This window comes from Mustela putorius, unplaced genomic scaffold (genome assembly GCF_011764305.1).
Source record: "Mustela putorius furo isolate JIRA1106 unplaced genomic scaffold, ASM1176430v1.1 tig00000743_pilon_pilon_pilon, whole genome shotgun sequence".
Taxonomy (NCBI): Eukaryota; Metazoa; Chordata; class Mammalia; order Carnivora; family Mustelidae; genus Mustela; species Mustela putorius.
Window position 1 is genome coordinate 1,130,078 of NW_025421464.1, and position 21,409 is coordinate 1,151,486.

Below are 21,409 nucleotides of genomic sequence, written 5' to 3' on the forward strand. Positions count from 1 at the left end.
AGCACCACTTTGCCTATTGCCTGTTGTGCCTTGGGAAGTGCTTTGGGCTGGAGATAGAAATCGTATGCTTCTCCTTTATTGCTCTTCCCTTCCACTTTTCCCCTGTATTTTTACCTTAAGTGGCTCCATGAACTAGGTTAAGCTCTTGGGTTAGTGGGGAAGGTAGACTTGCCCCCCCTTAACCCCCCACATTCTGTTTTTGTATTTGGACTTTTCTACAAAATCTGTGAAAAAAATAATGTCTCTCTCTCTTTTTTTTTTCCCCCTGTTACCACAAGGAAAGCACATCTTATGAGAACCATAAACCCTTGTTAGAGCCCTAATCTGAGCTATCCATGAGCCAAATTCAATGCTACCCTCACCATTCCTGGTGCTTGCTTTTTCTTGGACATGCAAACTAAAGTTCCATTCCTCTCCAGTTCCACCTCCTCTGTGATGTTTCTGTAAGAATGATAACATTATATAAACTATAAGTGCTTAAATAGTATTTATTGAATGACTGATGACAGAGGAAACAGATCTGTGTTTCATGTTACAGCTAGCAAAGAAGAGAAGAACTTGGTGTTTTAAGGGAAAGGCCCACATCCCTGCTCATCTGCTTCCTCCAGCTCCAGTCATGTCGTTGGTAGTGTCTAAGGGTGGTGGTGCTGGTGGTGGGAAGTCAGCAGCTAAGTTTCTGCTTTCTTTGGTGTCTCTCTTGGTAGAAATAGCAGTATATGAAATCTTTCCTGAGAATACAGGGCTGGTGATGGCAGAGTTTACATTGGTGGTGTTTGGAATGATGAGGGTGTTGATGTTGGCAAAATGGTTGATGCTCATGATTTGGGGGAAAAGAGGTAAAATCTTATTTTTTGTTTGTATCTCAGCATCAGAATTCTTGGTAGTTTGTAGGTGTTCTTGGTAGCTCTCTCCAAGTGTGTGGGACATTTCATTTTGCATGTAGTTTTTTATCATTTGAACCACTTTTGGTCCAATACAACATTTTTTCTTCTTGCATTTCTGTATCTCTTTTTCATCCACACCACAGTGGTCTTTGCATCTTCCAAAACCCATTAAACATCTTCTCAAGCCAAAGTACTCTGCACAAAGAAAAGAGAAAACCATTGGGCTAAGGTTACTAACTATATATGATGTTAAGACTGCTGAAGGGTGAGGCATAGAATAAGAGGATGTTTATTAATGATAAGTGCAGTGTTTAGGGATGTTGATGGAAGCACCTGGATGGCCAAGAAAGTCTCTGCATACCCCTAAAATCCAAAGGGGTGGATCTGTACACCCCTAAAACCCAAAATAAATCTCTCTAGTCCCCCTCATTGAGTAACTTTAAAAATCTAGAGCACATAGAGGAAAGGAGAAAAGGAACACTTTTTTTTTCTTCAGGATAAGATTTTAGACCTACAGCTTAGACCCTTAGACACTTACAGAGCATCACTATCTCTCTTCATGATCCTAGAAAATACCAACAAGAACAAAGCCTGTCATAAAACTAATCCAAGGAAGACTTTCAAAAGGGATCAGTAGGATTTTCAGCAGTGCTGACTTCTTGCCAAACGTAGTGGTCCATGACTTCACTCTCCTTGACAACCGCTTGACCTGTGGTTCCTGGGGCATGGTGTTCTATCTTTTGTAGTCTCTCTGGACATTCTGTTCCTCAGAGGCCTTATTTATCATCACAGCCTTAGCCTCATCTCTATCAAGGTAACTCCCACATGGTTATCTACAGCTCCAGATTCTCTGCTCATTTTTAGTACTTCATGTGCATCTGCTGAATTTTTTTCATCCCAATGCCTCGCCTTTTTTTCTGAATCAAGAAAGTTCTCCCTCACTCTGTAATCTTAACAACTGATTTCCCGTGAATAGCTAGAAGCTTATATAGGACCTAATATTCACATACATTTTAATTTCATTTCTCTCCAGAGACAAAATAGTAAAATTCTTATATTTCAAGCAGCTACATTGATTAAACTGCTACACCCATGTGGAATTAGGGGCTCAAAGTGGCTAAGAGACTTTACCCAAGATGACACAGCCATACTTGCTTATGTTACTGCTCTTCTCTTAAGGTCCCAAGATAAAAACATTAGAAATATATTGACTCTTTCACTTTCCCTTCCCTGACCCATTGTCAGTTATTCTAAATATCAGGGTGATTCTTCTGTTCTGAACAAATTCTCAGAATTTGCTTCTCTATTCTTTCTAAAAAAACAGTGACCAATCATCTGCTTCAGGCTTTTGCCAAAATGTATTCCTAGATGCCCTGATGAGTGATTTGGGGGTTTCCAAGAAGACAAACCCTGAGAAGAAGGATGAAACTCTGTAAAAATCTGAAAAAGTTGTGAGGGAGAACATAGACCTATTTCCTGGATCCTTAGAGGAGATTTTTTTTAGCACAAGGGTAAGGACTTCCTCCTTGTTATACCAAGGTATAAACTAATATGAACGTTTGCTTCAAAAGATGATTTAAACTAGAAATAGAGCAGAATTGAGATAGATTTGGCTGAGTCCCAGATGATAATGATATAGACAGCAGGAAAGCAGCCTTTATATGTTGGATAGTTTCTGAATACACAGAAAACATCCTGCTTTCTCTGTAATTCCCTGTGTATCCCCATCAGACAGAGTCTAGGGTGGTTGGGGCTTATGGGATGCATGGGGGATGGTGCATGACTGAGGCAATAGTTAAACTCTTCAGCCATCAGTTTGGGCATCTCCTCTTTTCAACATTACTTGGGTTCCCATTGTCATGGACAGCCACATCCCTGCTTCCTAACACCGACCCCTTCAAAAACTCAGGATTCCATATTACCTGTGTTCACCTGGTACTGTAGCATGAGGCTGGCAAAGATAGGAAAAAGGAGCTTCATGGCTGGGTGCCAGAGAGGAAGCCTTGGATCTGGGTTGGTGTTCTTGAGCTCCAGCCTTTATTGGCCTCTTCATGGCCTTAGGCCATGAGCAGTGAAGTGCAGCCAAAGCTCCTAGCAGTTGTGTTTTCACTGATGCTGTCTGAGAACAGCCTTTCCTGAACACTTACTTCTATGCAATACATTCCCTGCTCTTGATCTTGGGGGAAACATAAGACATATAAGATGTGAAAGAAAGTGTAAGCCTTTTGCATCCCTTCTTTTTTTTTTAAATTTATTTTTTATTTTCAGCATAACAGTATTCATTATTTTTTCACCACACCCAGTGCTCCATGCAATCCGTGCCCTCTATAATACCCACCACCTGGTACCCCGACTTCCCACCCCCTGCCCCTTCAAACCCCTCAGATTGTTTTTCAGAGTCCATAGTCTCTCATGGTTCACCTCCCCTTCCAATTTACCCCAACTCCCTTCTCCTCTCTAACTCCCCATGTCCTCCATGCTATTTGTTATGCTCCACAAATAAGTGAAACCATATGATAATTGACTCTCCCTGCTTGACTTATTTCACTCAGCATAATCTCTTCCAGTCCCGTCCATGTTGCTACAAAAGTTGGGTATTCGTCCTTTCTGATGGAGGCATAATACTCCATAGTGTATATGGACCACATCTTCTTTATCCATTTGTCCGTTGAAGGGCATCTTGGTTCTTTCCACAGTTTGGTGACCGTGGCTATTGCTGCTATAAACATTGGGGTACAGATGGCCCTTCTTTACACTACATCTGTATCTTTGGGGTAAATACCCAGGAGTGCAATAAGTGAGCATGGCAAGAATAATATATTTGTTTTTCTATTTGTCAGCTAATTATGCCCAAGGCACTTAACATGGGAGAGTCAGAAGCATAGAAATTGCTATAACCATCAAGTTTTGGAAGATTGTCTCTGTCTAAGCAATCTCCACTGTTTAGTAGGGGCACTGGATCAACATTAGAGCTCAGTGCATGCATGCTGAATGAGTTTGTTGGAGGCAGCTCCTGGCATAACTTTAACTTCTTTTTTTATTGAGATATAACTGACACATATTTGTTTCAAGTGTACAACAAATGATTTGATATGTGTGTAAACTGTGAAATGATTATGTTTGTAAGTCTAGTTAACACCCATCACCACACTTTTAATACTCTCTAGCAACTTTCAAATATAAAATTCAGCAATATTAACTATAGTTACCATGCAGTGCATTATACCCCTGGACTTAATGATTTTGTAACTGGATATTTGTACCATTTGACGATCTTTACCTGTTTTACCCACTCGCTCCTCCTCTGTACCTTGGCAACCACCAGTCTGTTCTCTGTATCTGTGAGTTCATCTTTTATTTTGATGCTACATATAAGTGAGATCATGTGGTTTTTGTCTTTGTCTGACTTAATTCACTTAGCATATCCTCAGTGTCCATCCATTTTGTTGCAGATGGCACTGTTTTCCTTCTAATGGCCAAATAGTATTCTGTTATATATATTATATTTTCTTCGTCCTTCATTCATCAATGGACACTAAACATTGCTTTTATATCTTGCTATCGTAAATAATGGTGTAATAAATTTGGGGATGCATGCATTTTAAAAAAAATTTTATTTATTTTTAAAATTTATTTTCAGTGTTTCAGAATTCATTGTTTATGCACCACACCCAGGGCTCCATGCAATACATACCCTCCATAATACCCACCACCAGGCTCACCCAACCTCCCATCCCCGGCCCCTCCAAAACCCTCAGATTGCTTTTCAGAGTCCACAGTCTCTCGTGGTTCGTCTCCCCCTCCAATTTCCCCCAACTCCCTTCTCCTCTCCATCTCCCCATGTCCTCCGTGTTATTTCTTATGCTCCACACATAAGCAAAAACCATATGATAATTGACTCACTCTGTTTGACTTATTTCACTCAGCATAATCTCTATGTTTTTGAGTTAATGTTTTTGTTTTTTTTCAGAAGAGTACCCAGAAGTGGAATTTTTGGATCATGTGATAGATCTGTTTGTAATTTTTTGAAGAATCTCCATGCCATTTTCCATAGCAGTTGCCTCGATTAGCATTCCCACCAAAAGTACACAAGGGCCTTGTTTTTTCCATATCCTCACCAACACTTGTTATTTCTTGTCTTTTTGATAATAGCCATTCTAACAGGTGTGCGGTGATATTTCATTGTGATTTTGATTTGCATCTCCCTGATAATTAGTGATATTGAGCACCTTTTAATGAACCTCCTGGCCCTTTGTACATCTTCTTTAGGAAAATATATATTCAGATTCTCTACCCATTTGTTAATCACATTTGTTTTTGTTGAGTTGTATGAGTTCTTTGTATATTTTGGATATTAAATCCTCTCAGATATATGATTTTCAAGTATTTTATCCCATTTGGTAGATTGCTTTTTCCTTTTGTTGATGGTTTCCTTTGCTGTGCAGAAGCTTTTTAGTTTAATGTAGTCCCATTTATTTATTTTTGCTTTTATTGCCTTTGCTTTTGGTGTCAGACTAATTTCTTTGGTTTTAGTTATAACATCTCTTCCATTTCTGATTTTATTTAAATCTCTTTTTTTCTTGGTGAGAAGATTTGTCCATAAACAAATTATCTTTTCCAAAAAACAGCTCTTAATTTCTTTGATCTATTCTATATTTTTTAAATTCTTATTTCTCTAATTAATTCTTATTTTAATTCTTATTTCTCTAATCTCTAATTCTTAATTACTCTAATCTTTGTTATTTTCTTTTCTATTTCCCTGAATTGTAAACTTAGGTTGTTTATCTGAGACTTTTCTTGTTTCTTTCTTTTTTTTTTTTAAGATTTCATTTATTTATTTGACACAGAGAGAGAGACCACAAGTAGGCAGAGAGGCAGGCAGAGAGGGGGGGCGGGAAGCAGGCTCCCTGCCGAGCAGAGAGCCCGATGCAGGGCTCTATCCCAGGACCTTGAGATCATGACTTGAGCTGAAGGCAGAGGGTTAACCCACTGAGGCACCCATGTGCCCTATCTTTTCTTGTTTCTTAAGATAATCTTGTATCATTATGATTTTTCCTCTTAGGACTGCTTTGCAGCATCCCATATGTTTTGGTATGTTGTATTTTCCTTTTCATTTGTCTCAAGGCATTTTTTTATTTCTCTTTTTATTTCTTACTTGGCCCATTGGTTTTTCAGTAGCATGTTGGTTAAGCTATATTTACTTGTGAATTTTCCAGTTTTCTTCATGTAATTAATTTCTAGTTTCTATACAATTACAGTCAGAAAAGATGTTTGAGGGGGTCTCAGCTGGGATGACTGAGTTCGTTAAGTGACTGACCCTTGATTTCAGCTCAGATCATGATCTTGGGGTGTAAGATTGGACCTGTGTCAGGCTCTACATTCTGCTGAATGTCTACTTGTTTCTCTTTCCCTCTCTCTCTGCTTACATTCTCTACTCTTTCTCTAAAATAAAAATAAATAAATAGATAAAATCTTAAAAAAAAGAAAAGATGTTTGATATAATTTCAGTTTTCTTAAGTTTACTAAGACTTATTTTGTGGCCTAACATATGATCTATCCTGGAGAATGTTCTATATATGTTTGAGAAGAATGTATAGTGTGTTGATTTTGGATGAAATGTTCAGCACATGTCTGTTAAATCTGTCTGGTCTAATGTCTGGTTTGACCCTTATGTTTCCTTATTGATCTTTAATATAGATTATCTATTCATTGATGAAGGTGACTTATTAGTCTCCTACTATTATTGTATTGCAATTTCTCCTTTTAAGTCTGTTAGCATTTGCTTTATCTATTAGGTGCCGCTATGTTGGGTGCATAGACATTTAGAAACGTTATGTCATCTTGTTGGATCACTCCTTCGTCTTATATAGTTACTTTCTTTGTCTCTTACTGTTTTAGCCTTCGAGTGTATTTTTTCTAAGTGTAGCTGTTCCAGTTTTCCTTTGGTTTCCATTAGTATGAAGTATTCTTTTTCATCCCTTCATTTTCAACCAGTATGTTTATTTACATCTGAATTGAGTCCATTGCAGGTAGCATTTAGTTGGGTCTAATTGTTGCATCCATTCAGCCACTTTATGTCTTTAGATTGGAGAATTAAGTCCATTTACATTTAAAGTAATTATTGGTAGGCATGCACTTTTTTAGTATATGTGCTGCCGAAGTGAGCACAGTAGACATGCGCTTTATGTTAATTGTTTTCTGAATGCTTTGTTACTCCTTGATTCCTTTCCTTTTGTTCTCTTCCTTTGTGATTTGATGATTTTCTATAGTGTTATGCTTAGATTCCTTTCTCTTAATCTTTTGTGTATCTATTGAAGGTTTTTAGTTCATGGTTACCATGAAAGCTTACATAAAATATCTGATAACAGCCGATTTAAATTGATAACAGTTTAAATTCAAAAGCATTTTTTAAAAAGATTTTATTTATTTAGTTGACAGAGAGAGAGAGATCACAAGTAGGCAGAGAGGCAGGCAGAGAGAGGGGGGGAAGCAGGCTCCCTGCTGAGCCGAGAGCCTGATGTGGGGCGTGATCCCAGGACCCTGAGATCGTGACCTGAGCTGAAGGCAGAGGCTTTAACCCACTGAGCCACCCAGGCACCCCCAAAAGCATTTTTTTTTAAGATTTTATTTATTTATCAGAGAGAGAGAGGGGGAGAGAGCGAGCACAGGCAGACAGAATGGCAGGCAGAGGCAGAGGGAGAAGCAGGCTCCCCGCAGAGCAAGGAGCCCGATGTGGGACTCAATCCCAGGACGCTGGGATCAAGACCTGAGCTGAAGGCAGCTGCTTAACCAACTGAGCCACCCAGGCGTCCCCCAAAAAAGCATTTTTAAAAAGGATTTTATTTATTAATTTGCAGAGAGAGAGAGACAGAGCAGGAACACAAGCAGGGGGAGTGGGGGAGGGAGAAGCATGTTTCCTGCAGAGTAGGGAGCCCGATGTGAGGCTCAGTCCCAGGACCCTGGGATCATGACCTGAGCCAAAGGCTGAAGGCCAATGCTTAATGACTGAGCCACCCAAGTGTCCTCAAATGCATTCTAAGACTCTACAATTTCTCTCCCCTTCCTATCTGTTTTTTTTGATGTCACAATTTATATTTTTTATTTTGTGTATCCATTAACAAATTATTATGGTTATGTTACTTTACTACCTTTGTTTTTTTAACCTTCATATAGCTTTATAAGTAATTGACCCATCACCTTTACATTACATTGTTCTGAATTTTACTATATATTTACTTTTACCAGTGAAATTTATACTTTCATGTTTTCCTGTTACTAATTAGTTCCCTTTCATTTCAGCTTAAAGAAGTCCCTTTAGCATTTCTTGTAAGGGTGGTCTACTTGTGATGAATCCTTTAGATTTTGCTTATCTAGAAAACTATATTTCCATTAAATCTGAAGGACAATTTTGCCAGGTAGAGTAGTCTCAGCTGGCAGTTTGTCTTTCAGTGTCTTACAAATGTTGTGTGTGCCTCTTTACTCTGGTTTGTAGTTTCTGTTAAAAAAATCTGCTCATAGTCTTATGGTGAGTCCTTGTGGATAACAAGTTATTTTCTTCTGCTGCTTTTAAGATTCTCTTCTTGTCTTTACATTTTGAAACTTTAATTATAATGTGCCTGGTGTGGGTCTCTGTGGGTTCATATATTTTGGAACTCCCTGGGCTGCCTGGATCTGGATGTCTGTTTCCTTCCCAGGGTTAGGGAAATATTCAGTCATTATTTCTTCAAATAAATTTTCTGTCCTTTTGTCTTTATCTTCTCTGACACCCTTATAATGTGAATGTTGGTCCGCCTGATATTATCTCATAAGTCCCTTAAGCTTTCTTCTTTATTTTTCATTCTTTTTTCTTTTTGCTGTTCTGATTGGGTGAGTTTCTGCTGTCCTTTGTGGTCACTGATCCTTTCTTTCACTGCATCTAGTCTGTTGTCAGACCCTCTATTGTATTTTTCAGTTATTATATTCTTCAACGCTGTGACTTTTACTCTGTGATTTTTAATATTTTTTATTTCTTTGGTGGAATTCTCACTTTGTTTATCTAGTCTTCTTCTGAGCTTGGTGAGCAACTTTATGACCATTATTTTGAACTCATTATCTGGTAAATCACTTATCTGTGTTTCACTAAGATCTTTTTCCTGAAGTTTTATGCTCTTCCTTTGTTTGGAACATATTCCTCTGTTCCTTCACTTTCCTTGACTCTGTGTGTTGGTTTCTTTGCATTAGATAAAACATCCACCTCTCCCAGTCTTGAAGGATTTGCCTCGTGTAAGAGATGATCCTTATTTTTCAAACCTACCCTTGCTTTGACTCTCAAATCATCATGATTGTCCAAGCAGGTTACTTTATTTTTAGTGGCTACCAATAGCTGAGGTGTGACAAGACCTGTTAGTGTTCCAAAGGGAAGGATCTCAGTTAGCACTTAGGTTCAGGCTGATTGGAAGCCTGATTCTCAAGCAGCAGCTTTTAAAATATCTGAGTATACTTTTTCTAGGAGAAGACTGGGAGATGGGCATTCCTGTCTGCTCCCTCTGTACTGGGCTGGTGATTGGCCATTTGAAAGCTATTCTTTTTTTTTTTTGCTACCATCTCACTGAACCTGTGAACACAAGACTCACCAGCCACCAGAGCCAGGCTCTCAAGAGATGTGTTCTCTGGGTGGCAGACATAAAATCTGTGGCACAGATGTATATACACAAGCTCCTTGAGACACTGATAACCTGGGGCAGGTCAGAGGGAGAATATGAAGATGGTACCTGCTGGTCTTCCTGTCTCTGGTGAGGATTGCTGTTGCCCCCTAGATGTGTGTTTAATTCGAAGTCTATCTCCAGGCTATTGCTGTGAAGGAAGCTAATAGGCCTTTTTCACAGAAAGACTGGGGATGCATTTCAGTCTGTTGTCACTATGCTGGGCCCTTTAGGAGAGAGGGTGTAACAGGCTAAGAATTCTTCCTTTGTAACAGTGCTGCAGGCCTTGTGAGCACAAGCCCCACTGACTGCCAGAGCCAGGTGATAGGAGATGTCCCCTGTGTGGCAGCTGCAAAAATCTGGGTGCACCGTGAGTACACAAGCTTCTCCCTTGGAGATACTTGTGACCCAGAATGAGGCAGAGGCAAAGTAAAAAGATCGAGGCCACCAGCCTATCCCCAAAGAGCACCTCAGTAAACCTCTAGATGTTTTCTAAACCAGAAGTTCCAAGATAAGAAATAAGCTTCTTTCACAGAAAGACTGGGCATGTGTTTCAGTTTGCTGTCTCTGCATTGTGCTCTGTGGGGTTGGTAGCTAGCCAAGAACTGTCTCTCCATTTGTTGCAATCCCATGGGGCCCATGGATACAAGCCCTGCTGGTCATCAGAGCCAGGCAATCAAGAATTGTCCCCTGGGTGGCAGCCACAAAAACTGGGGCACCAGTTGTAAAAACAAGGCACAATTCATGTGTATAAACTCCCCTCTTGGCAATAATGGTATTCTATAGCGGCGGAGGGAGAGAGCAAAGATAAGTGCCTTTCTCTTGAGGTCTCTGGAGAGGATTACTGTTGGTTCTTAGATGTGTGTTTAATTAGATACTTGCTTCTTAGCTGCAGCTCTGAAGCTAATAGAGCCCTTTCACAGGGAGACTGGGCACCTCAGTCTGTTGCCTGTCTTCTCTGCCTTGGTGTTGGTAGTAGGTTAAGAATTCTTTCTCTCTTCTTGTCCTGTGGGATCTGTAAGTGTAAGTCCTGCTGGCAGCTAGAGGCAGGCAGTCTAGAGGTGTCCGCTGGGCAGCAGCAGCAAAAACTGGGGGGGCAGATGCTATACAAGCTCTTTTCTGGGGGATATGGGCGAGCTGAAGAGAAGCAGAGGGATAACACAAATATGGCACTCACCAGCTCCAGTCTCTGGAGAGTATTTCAGTAGTCCCCAGGATGTGTGTTAAAATAGATGCCTACCATGCTGGGGGGCGGGCGGCATTTATAGGGAGATTGTGTCTGAGCTTCTCCTACCTACTTCAGTGTGTAGGTCCATTTGTCCAATGTGTAGGAGTTATTCAGCTAGTCCCAGGCTCCTGCAGAAATTGTTCTGTATGTAGCTGTAGATTCAGTGTGACTATGGAAGGAGCATGTCTGCTTTATGACAATTAAAAAATACTAAAATAAGCCTTGGATCTTTTATGGGTCACTAATTATCTAGTGAAAAAATCCATCTATTTTTTAATTTGTGTTTTTAAATCCTTTACCATGATTATCAGTAAATTTGGATTTTGGCCTACTGTTTTAGTATTTGTTTTCTGTTTGTTCTCTGTTTTTTTAATCTCTCTATTTCACCTTTCCTGCCTTCTTTTAGATTATTTGAACACGTTTCTAGTATCTCTTTAAATTTTTTAGTTTTTTTTTGACCATAGAGTATTTTGGTGATTTCTCCAGGGATTACAATATATAAACTTATCTTTTCATAATCTACATAGAATTAATATTTTATCATTTCAAGTGGAATGTAGTATTCTTACCACTATATAAGTCCCATTATACTACCCTCTTTAGGTTGTCATATGTGTTACATTTATGTATAATAAAAGCCCCATGAGACATATTATAGTCATTGTTCTCTGTTGCTATACATATCTTAAAGCTCTTAAGAGAGTAAAGACTAGTCTATTAGCTCTTAAGAGAGTAAAGACTAGTCTTTACTCATATACATATCTTTACTCTATACATATCTTAAAGCTCTTAAGAGAGTAAAGACTAGTCTATTATATTTACCAGAATATTTACCATTTCTGTTGCTCTTCCTTCATTGTTGAAGTTCCAGTTCCCCCTGTTTCACCCTCCCACCCACCACCTTTTTTGGGAAGAAATTTCTTCAGCATATTTTTTTGAGCAGGTATGCTGGTTTTCCTTTATCTGAAAATGGCTTTTTTAAAAAAACATTTTATTGGGATATTATTGGCATACAAAATGTGTATAAACTTAATGTATGCAATTTGATGAGTTTGGAGATAGGTAGGTATACACCTATGAAACCATCACCACAATCAACATCATGTCATAACCATGTATGACCTCCAAAAGTTATTTAAAATCTATTTAAAATCTTCTTACATTTAAAATCTATATTTTTACATTTGAACATTTAGTATTTTATCATTTAAAATCTATTTTTTATTATTTTAAATTAATTTAAATTACTTTTTATTTATTTTTAAAAAAGTTTTATTTATTTAAGTAATCTCTACACCCACTACGGGGCATGAACTCAAGATCCTGAGATCACGAATCACATAGTCCTCCAACTGAGCCATCCAGGTGCCCCTAAAATCTATTTTTAAATTTATTTAGTGATAAGAACACTAAAAACATAATAAATACTGTTTTAGTAAATTTTTTAAAAAAGATTTTATTTATTTATTTGACAGGGAGAGACAGGCAGGTAGGGGTGTGGGGGAGGTAGGCTCCCTGCCTAGCAGAAAGCACGATGTAGGGCTCCATCCAGGACCCTGAGATCATGACCTGAGCCAAAGGCAGAGGCTTAACCCACTGCGCTACTCAGGTGCCCCTGTTTTAGTAAATTTTTAAGTGTACATTGTAGTATTGTTAACTATGTTCATTGTGCTATACAGTACTTATGTTTGCATAACTGAAACTTTGTACACTCTGACCAAAATTTCTCCCATTTCATCTTCCCTCCAGTCCCTGGTGACCACCATTTTACACTCTGTTTTTGTGATTGATTAATGTGGATTCCTTATTTCAGTAGGATCAGGTAGCATCTGTTCTATGTCTGGCTTATTTCACTTAGCATAATGTCTTCCAGATTCACCCATGTTGTCACAAATGGAAGGATTTCCTTTACTATTAAGAGGGAATGATATTCTAGTGTATATAAATACCATATTTTCTTAGCCATTCATTCATCAATGGGCATTTAGATTACTCCATGCATTGGCTATTGTGAATAATATGCAGTGAATATGAATACAGATATCTCTTTGAGACAGTGATTTCACTTCCGTTAGATATATACCCAGGAATAGGATTGGTAGATAATTATGGTAGTTCTATTTTTAATTTTTTGAGGAATCTCCATACTGTTTTCTATAGTGACTCAATTCACATTCCCAACAACAATGTACAAAGGTTCCAAATTTTTGCATATCCTTGCCAATACTTGTTAACTTTGTTTTATTGATAATAGACATCCTAAGAGGCACAAGGTGATAATCTCATTGTGGTTTTAATTTGCATTTGTTTCTCTAATGATTGTGTTGTCAAGCACCCTTTTCTTATACTTCTCGGCCATTTGTATATTTTTGGAGAAATTTCTATTAAGGTCTTTTACCCATTTTTAAAAATCAGGTTAATTTTTTTTTTTTTTTTGGTACTGAGTTGTAGGAGCTCCTTTAATATTTTGGATATTAATTTTCTATCAGATACATGGTTCAAAAATATTCACTCCTATTCTATAGATTGCCTTTTACTCTATTGGTTGTTTCCTTGAGTAGGAGCTTTTTAGTTTGATATTTTGGCAATTGTTTGCTCCTCTCCACTCTTCCCCTTCTTTTTTTTTTTTAAAAGATTTATAAATTCATTCATTCATTTATTCATTAGAGAGAGAGATTGAGAAAGAGAGAGGATGAGCAGAAGGGGCAGTGAGAGAGGAAGAAAGAATCTCAAGCAGACTCATGCTGAGTATGGGGCCTGATGTGGGGCTTGATCTCCTGACCTGTAGATCATGACCTGAGCCGAAATCAAGAGCTGGATATTTAACCAATTGAAACATCCAGGGACCCTAAGACTTTATTTTTTTAAATTAAATGTTAGGTTCATTGCAAAATTATTGGGGGTGGGGAGATCCAGAGATCTGTCATATACTCCCTGCCCCTGCATGTGCATGGTCTCCACCATTATCAACAAACTCTGACAGAGTGCTTTACTTGCTACAGTTAGTATATAATAATCACCAAAAGTCCATAGTTTACATTACGGTTTATTCTTGGTGTTATATTTTCTATGAGTTTAGGCAAATGTATTGACATGGATTCATCATTCTAGTATCATAGAATAATTTTACTGTCTTAAATACTTAACTATGCTCCACCTACTCATCCGTCCCCCCATCCCAATCCCTACAGCACTAATCTTTTTGTTTCCATAGTTTTTTCCTTTTAGCAAATGTCATACAGTTGTAATCTTGCAGTTTGTGTCTTTCTGAAATTGGCTTCTTTCACTGAGTCATATGCATGTAAGTTTCCTCTGTATCTGCTCATGGCTTAATAGCTCATTTCTTTTTGGCACAGAATAATATTCCATTGTCAGGATATATCAGAGTTGTTATCCCTTTACCTTCTAAAGTATATCTTGGTTGTTTCCACATTTTGGCAATTATGAATAAAGCTGCTTTAAACTTCCACATGCAGGTTTTGTGTGGGCATAAGTTTTCAACTCCTTTAGGTAAACACAGTTTTCCCCTAGTCTCCAAAACTGGAGCATTTCTATGAAGCCTTTTGTGAGATGAAACGGTGTAAAGTGAAGAGATAGTTATCATTAATTTTTTTTAAGGATTTTGTTTATTTATTTGACACAGACAGAGATCACAAGTAGGCAGAGAGGCAGGCAGAGAGAGAGGAGGAAGTAGGCTCCCTGCTGAGCAGAGAGCTCAATGCGGGGCTTGATCCCAGGACTTTGAGAACATGACCCGAGCCGAAGGCAGAGGCTTTAAGCCCCTGAGCCACCCAGGCGCCCCAATTATCATTAATTTATATGGAAAAATTTGAGGGTTTTCCCAGACCTTAGAAGTAACTTTTCTTAGGCGTTTCTGAGATCTTTAGACACGTCTTGTCAATTAATGCACAGAAGAAATCGAGGTAAAGCACAGATGCTCATGGATCCAGTTTAAAGCTCTGGCAGCTTGATGCTGAGATGCTGAGAGGCTGACTGTAGATGTGGGAGAAGGGGCTTGGCAGCATTGCCATCGTTGCTCAGGGTGCATGCCGCCTCTCTAACAGCTTGCTGCAAAACAAATGCTGAAAGCTATTTTCACTTTTTTGCCTTTTTTTGTAAAAGTAAGAATCCTCTTAAGATTTCTTTTGGTGCTTTGTCGATTTCTATATCACCAAAGCACCAAAAGAAATCTTAAGAGGATTCTTACTTTTACAAAAAAAGGCAAAAAAGTGAACTCAGCCGCAGCAACATCTTCCTAGGAACAACGCCAAAGGCAAGGGAAGCAAGGGCAAAAATGAACTATTGGGATTTCATCAAGATCAAAAGCTTTTGCACAGCAAAGGAAACAGTTAACAAAATCAAAAGACAACTGACAGAATGGGAGAAGATATTTGCAAACGACATATCAGATAAAGGACTAGTGTCCAGAATCTATAAAGAACTTAGCAAACTCAACACCCAAAGAACAAATAATCCAATCAAGAAATGGGCAGAGGACATGAACAGACATTTCTGCAAAGAAGACATCCAGATGGCCAACAGACACATGAAAAAGTGCTCCATATCACTCGGCATCAGGGAAATACAAATCAAAACCACAATGCGATATCACCTCACACCAGTCAGAATGGCTAAAATCAACAAGTCAGGAAATGACAGATGCTGGCGAGGATGCGGAGAAAGGGGAACCCTCCTACACTGTTGGTGGGAATGCAAGCTGGTGCAGCCACTCTGGAAAACAGCATGGAGGTTCCTCAAAATGTTGAAAATAGAACTGCCCTATGACCCGGCAATTGCACTACTGGGTATTTACCCTAAAGATACAAACGTAGTGATCCAAAGGGGCACGTGCACCTGAATGTTTATAGCAGCAATGTCCACAATAGCCAAACTATGGAAAGAACCTAGATGTCCATCAACAGATGAATGGATCAAGAAGATGTGGTATATATACACAATGGAATACTATGCAGCCATAAAAAGAAATGAAATCTTGCCATTTGCGACAACATGGATGGAACTAGAGCGTATCATGCTTAGCGAAATAAGTCAAGCGGAGAAAGACAACTATCATATGATCTCTCTGATATGAGGAAGTGGTGATGCAACATGGGGGCTTAAGTGGGTACGAGAAGAATAAATGAAACAAGATGGGATCAGGAGGGAGACAAGCCATAAGTGACTCTTAATCTCACAAAACAAACTGAGGGTTGCTGGGGGGAGGGGGTTTGGGAGAAGGGGGTGGGATTATGGACCTTGGGGAGGGTATGTGCTTTGGTGAGTGCTGTGAAGTGTGTAAACCTGGTGATTCACAGACCTGTACCCCTGGGGATAAAAATATATGTTTATAAAAAATAAAAAATTATTAAAAAAAAAAGATTTCTTTTGGTTAGTGGAAACAGTATTTTTTTTTTTAAGATTTTATTTGTTTATTTGACAGAGAGAGATTGCAAGTAGGCAGAGAGGCAGGCAGAGAGAGGAGGAAGTAGGCTCCCTGCTGAGCAGAGAGCCCGATGCGGGGCTTGATCCCAGGACCCTGAGACCATGACCTAAGCCAAAGGCAGAGGCTTAACCCACTGAGCCACCCAGGCGCCCCTAGTAGAAACAGTATTAATGGATACTGTTCTTATCCAATTATGTGGTTCGCAAATATTTACTCCTATTCCATAGATTGCCTTTTCACTCCATTGATTGTTTCCTTTTTTGAGTAGGAGCTTTTTAGTTTGATGATTCAATCAGAAGTCTTTTGTACAAGTTAAGTGGTATAACTGAACTTTGGGGAAGTAGGGGTTACCTTTGTGAGGAAGCACAATTGCTGAATCATAAGTAAGAGTATGTTTAAATTTGTGAGAAACCACCAAGCTGTCTTTCAAATTGGCTGTGCCATTTTGCATCCCCACCAGCAATGAATGAGGTTTCCTTTTGTTCCACATCCTCATTAGTATTTGGTGTTGTCCGTGTTCGGATTTTGGCCATTCTAATAGGTGTGTAATGATATCTCGCTGTTGTTTTAACTTCAATTTCCCTGACGACGTGTAGCAATTTTTCACATGCTTATTTGTCATCTGTGTATCTTTGTTGAAATGTCTGCTAAAGTCTTTGCCCATTTTTTTACTTGAGTCGTTTATTTTTTTATTATTTAGTTTTAATAACTCTTTGTATATTTTGGATAATAGTTCTTTATCAGATGTGTCTTTTGGAAATATTTTTCCCCAATCTGTGGCTTGTTTTCTCATGTTCCTGACATTGTCTTTTGCAGGGCAGAAGTTTTTTATTTTAATGAAGTTTTCTTTATCAATTACTTAGTCATGGATCGTGCCTTTCGTCAGTCATGAAATACTTCAGCTCTAGGGGTTTTTTGGAGTGGGGAGTGACAAGGGAGAGAGGGAGAGAGAGAATCTTAAGCACGTTCCACATCCGGTGTGGGAGTCTGATGCTGAACTTGATCTCACAACCCAGAGATCATTGCCTGAGCTGAAATCAAGAGCTGGACGCTTAACCATCTGAACAACTCAGGTGCCTCTAGGAATTTTTTTAAAGTGATTTTTTAAAACTTATTTTAAGTATTGTTTTCCTAGTTTTGTTTAGTTGTCTATGTTTTCTTGTAGTTCACTGAACTTCTGTAAGAGGATTATTCTGAATCCTTTGTCAGTCAGTTCACGTATCTCTATTTTTAAGGATCAGTCATTGGAATCTTAGTTTTCTTAGGGGTGTCATGTTTCCCTGATTCTTTGTGATCTTGTATCCTTGTATTGGTGTCTAAGCATCTGAGGAAGCTGTCATCTCTTTTAGTCTATACAGGTTCAGTTTGGATGGAAAGACCTTCAAGACTCAGTTCAGCCCTGGGTTCTGGATGGGTTAGCTCATACTTTCACTGGCAGGTGGGGCTTGCTATAGGGTCTTTGGTTGGATGGAGCTTCTGCTTGTGCTGTGAGCTTTGGTAATGCTGCTGGCTGGGCTCCCACCCACTGGCTGGGTTCTGTAGTTGTAATTTGTACTTTGTGAAATGATGCTTCTAGCTGGATTTTATGTTAAGTGAAGTTAATTTCACTTTATGTTTTAAGTGAAGTTGCAGGCTGTGCTTCATAGTTGGCTGGGGCTACTGGCTGAGGCCTGCAATTGGGCAGGGCTGCACGTTGTGCTCTGTGGTTGGTTGGGAATGATGGCTTTGCTCTCTGGTTCAGTGGAGTCACTAGCTATTCTTTGTGGTTGGGCAAGGTCCCTGACTGTGTACCATGATCAAGCAAGTACCTAGTCTTTCAATTGTCCCAGTATTCTCCAAGATAGAAGTAGGCTTCCAGGGAGTGACCCCGAAATGCTGGAGAGGCTGAATGTCTGCTTCTGGTCCTCTTTTCTCCACTGGAGAAATCATAGACCCAGAAGATCACTCTTGGTGTGGCATTCTGTTGGCCTGGGGAGGGGTGATATGGTCGAAGTGAACTTACTTCTCTTATCTTTCTAAAGTAGATTTTCTTATTTTTTGTGCTTCAAAGGACATGCTTCAGCCACACTCCCAAGTTCTGGGATTTTCAAAAGGCGTCTTGTTTGTGGATATTTGTTCATTTGTATTTCTGTGAGGAGGACTTGATCCAGGAGCCTCCTATTCTACCATCTTGCTTATTTCAACAGCAGAAGTGCATTTGGTTGCAAGGTAGAGACTGAATCTGAGTATGTTCATAAGAGTGACAACGGGGATGGAGAGAATAGAAGAGCTTTGAATAGAGAGAATATTTAGAACACTGTGTGTAAAGTAGGAAGGAGGGATCTTAGGAATGCCTTTCAATTTCCCTTTAATACTATGCTTTCCATCTCCTCTCCTGAGCGAACTCCTACTTCTCTCTCAAGTCTCTGCTTAATTGTAACTTCCAATGCAAGGTTGTTTAAATCCTAGACTATTGTTGACCACTTAAGGCTCTTTTTCATTTAATGTCTTCATTAGATACTTATTAAGCATATATCATGTCTTAGGGGCTGGCAGTATGTACCACAGGCAGTTCCCAACATCATGGAGTTTACATTCAAAATGGTTTGAAATAATGAGCAAAACCAGATATTACTTTTACTTTCATCAAGCCTTCTCTTGAATGGCAGTCAAATGGCTGCTGCTGAGTGCTGTGTAAATATTGAAAGTGACAAATTCAGATATTGTTAATCTGTACAGCATCTGTACAGCTTTGTGATTTTCTCTAACATTCTTATCAGGGTTGGGATTTGTGTTTGTTTGGTGGTGAAGAAAGCAAATACTTAAAATGATCTAGGGTTGGGGTGCCTGAGTGGCTCAGTTGGTTAAGTGTCTGCTTTCTGCTTGGGTCATGATCCCAGGGTTGTAGGATGGAGCCCCATGCTGGGCTCCCTGCTTAGTGCGAGATTGCTTCTCCCTCTCCCTATTCCCCTCCCCCCATGCTGTGCTCTTACTTGTTCTGTTTTTCTCAAAAGAATAAATAAAAAATCTTTAAAAAAAAAAAAAAGGATCTGGGGTTGAATTTTTTCCTTACAGATAGGTGCAGAAAATAATAGTGTTTGGATTCTTAAGATGTTGTCAAGAAAGCAATTGAAGTGATGAATCATGGAATGGACACTGATAAAGAAAAGTGAAGAAGGAAAAGTCTGATCAATGCATGGAATTTATTTGGGTCAAGGGAGTACACATCTTGATGAATTCAAGAAGTTTTCTATAATAACAAAATCAGGGAGCTAAAGATGTTTCTGGGTGTGATTACAGAAGGTAGAGTTAGGCAGAATGGATTTCATTCAGCTTGCACTGCTGATGCATTAATGAGACCCTGGAAAAGTCATACCAAACCTCTGAGCCTCACTTTCCTCAATTAAAAATTGCTGGCAATGACATCAAACTCAAAGTGTTACAAGTTTTAAGTGTGATAACTTAAGTAGCAATCTGCACATGGTTGGTGTCCACAGAATATTTGCTCACTACTGCTTGATGCCATGCAGCTACCTTTTATTCCTTTCTTCTCTCCTGTTGTTATTGTTAGAGGCCTAACAGAGTTATTCTCCCATGAAATAAGATGAGGAATAAAGAATTGAGCAGGACAGACAGGTTAAGGAACTTGAAGAGACTAGAAGATAAAAGACCTTAAGAACAAGAGCTTAGCAAGGTCAGTTCCTTCATCTAGGTCACATGAGTAGGGATTTCAGGGATCGAGGTAGTCCCAAGTGGGAAGTACAATGGAATCTTCAGGGAGCCTCTGATAACTCCTCTGTCTGGGCAGATAGATCCCAAACTCTTTGTACCTGTGACTTATCTTTCCTAGTCGTACTAATGGGTCTTCACCTCAGGGCACAGCATGATCTGCAACCACTTGCATACCTATACTTCTGCCATGGTCCAGAGAGCAAAGCTTTAGGAGAGAGTTCCCCTAAGCTCCCTGTGAAGCTTGCATGCTACTGAAAATATGCACAGGTAATTGTGGAGTGGATGCAAAGTATGTGCTCTTCTAAATCCCCAGAGGAGAAAATGGTGTACGTGTCAGAAACAAGATAGATTTCTAAAACTACATAATAGCAGCAAAAGCAAGTTGAATGCTTTTCAAGTTCTTTTTTTTTTTTGTTTTGGGACAAGGAACAATGGTTTTTTGCATTGTAATAGCAAATATAAAGAAAACATACCATTTTAGTACAATACTTTGGCATTTTGTGGAATCCCAGACTGGATGGAGTCTTGATTACTTAGCCACATAATTACTTTTTAAATTTAGACTCTTGAAGAAAAATGCATTTAGACTTTTGAATTACTTTGGTACAAAAATGCTTTTTCTTGTTGAATGCTTGGATATATAACAAGAGTTGTGCTTTCTTTTTGGTGATTATTATTCGTGAAACAAGAAGAGTGTTGACTCTTATATATCATCTGATGTCTATGCCCTTCTCTAATAGATGTGTGACACTTTCTTTTAGCTGCTCCTCATCTCTCAACTCTTCTGTAGCTCTCTGTATCTTTTAGCCTTCTGCCATACCTGTGGCGACTCTGACCAGCTTTCCCCTGAAATGCATCCTCCCCTTCCATAGTATATAATTGTCACTTGGGAAATGTTGCCAAAGTCCCATGCCCCCTGCATCTAAGTGTGGTCATGTGATTTGTTCTTACCAATGGAATGTGAGGAGAAATGATTGGTGTCACTTTCAGGAATAGGCTTTTAAGAATTAAGACTTTAAGAAGACTTTTAAAGGGCGCCTGCGTAGCTCAGTGGGTTGAGCCTCTGCCTTTGGCTCGGGTCATGATCCCAGCTTCCAGCCCTGTGTTGGGCTCCCTGCTCAGCAGGAAGCCTGCCTCTCCCTCTCGCACTCCCCCTGCTTGTATTCCCTCTCTTGCTGTGTCTCTGTCAAATAAATAAATAAAATCTTAAAAAAAAATAAAAGAAGACTTTTAAGTCATTCCTATGACTTCCTTGTATTTCCATACTTTGGCACCAACAGGCTGGATCTCATTGATCTATTTATGAGAAACATAAAGAAGGTGTATGAAGTTGTTAAATGATCGGGGTTAAGGTCTCCTTACAGTGGGAGATGTGGATCTAGGTAGAAAGAGGCTTACTGATGTGTGTGAATTGTGGCAGTGCCTTTCTGCAGTGTAGCTAATGGGAACCCAGTCCCTGTGC

The 21,409-nt window shown here is 39.2% G+C and overlaps 1 protein-coding gene across 1 annotated transcript; it reads right to left on the reverse strand.

Annotated features, from left to right (window-relative positions):
- Window positions 1–511: 511 nt before the first annotated feature.
- On the reverse strand, window positions 512–2,864 carry DEFB129 (defensin beta 129). Its single transcript, XM_004746703.3, is given in 3 exon segments — window positions 512–630; window positions 632–1,079; window positions 2,807–2,864. Coding segments are annotated over 3 exon segments (570 nt in total). The 3' UTR covers window positions 512–566.
- Window positions 2,865–21,409: the final 18,545 nt, after the last annotated feature.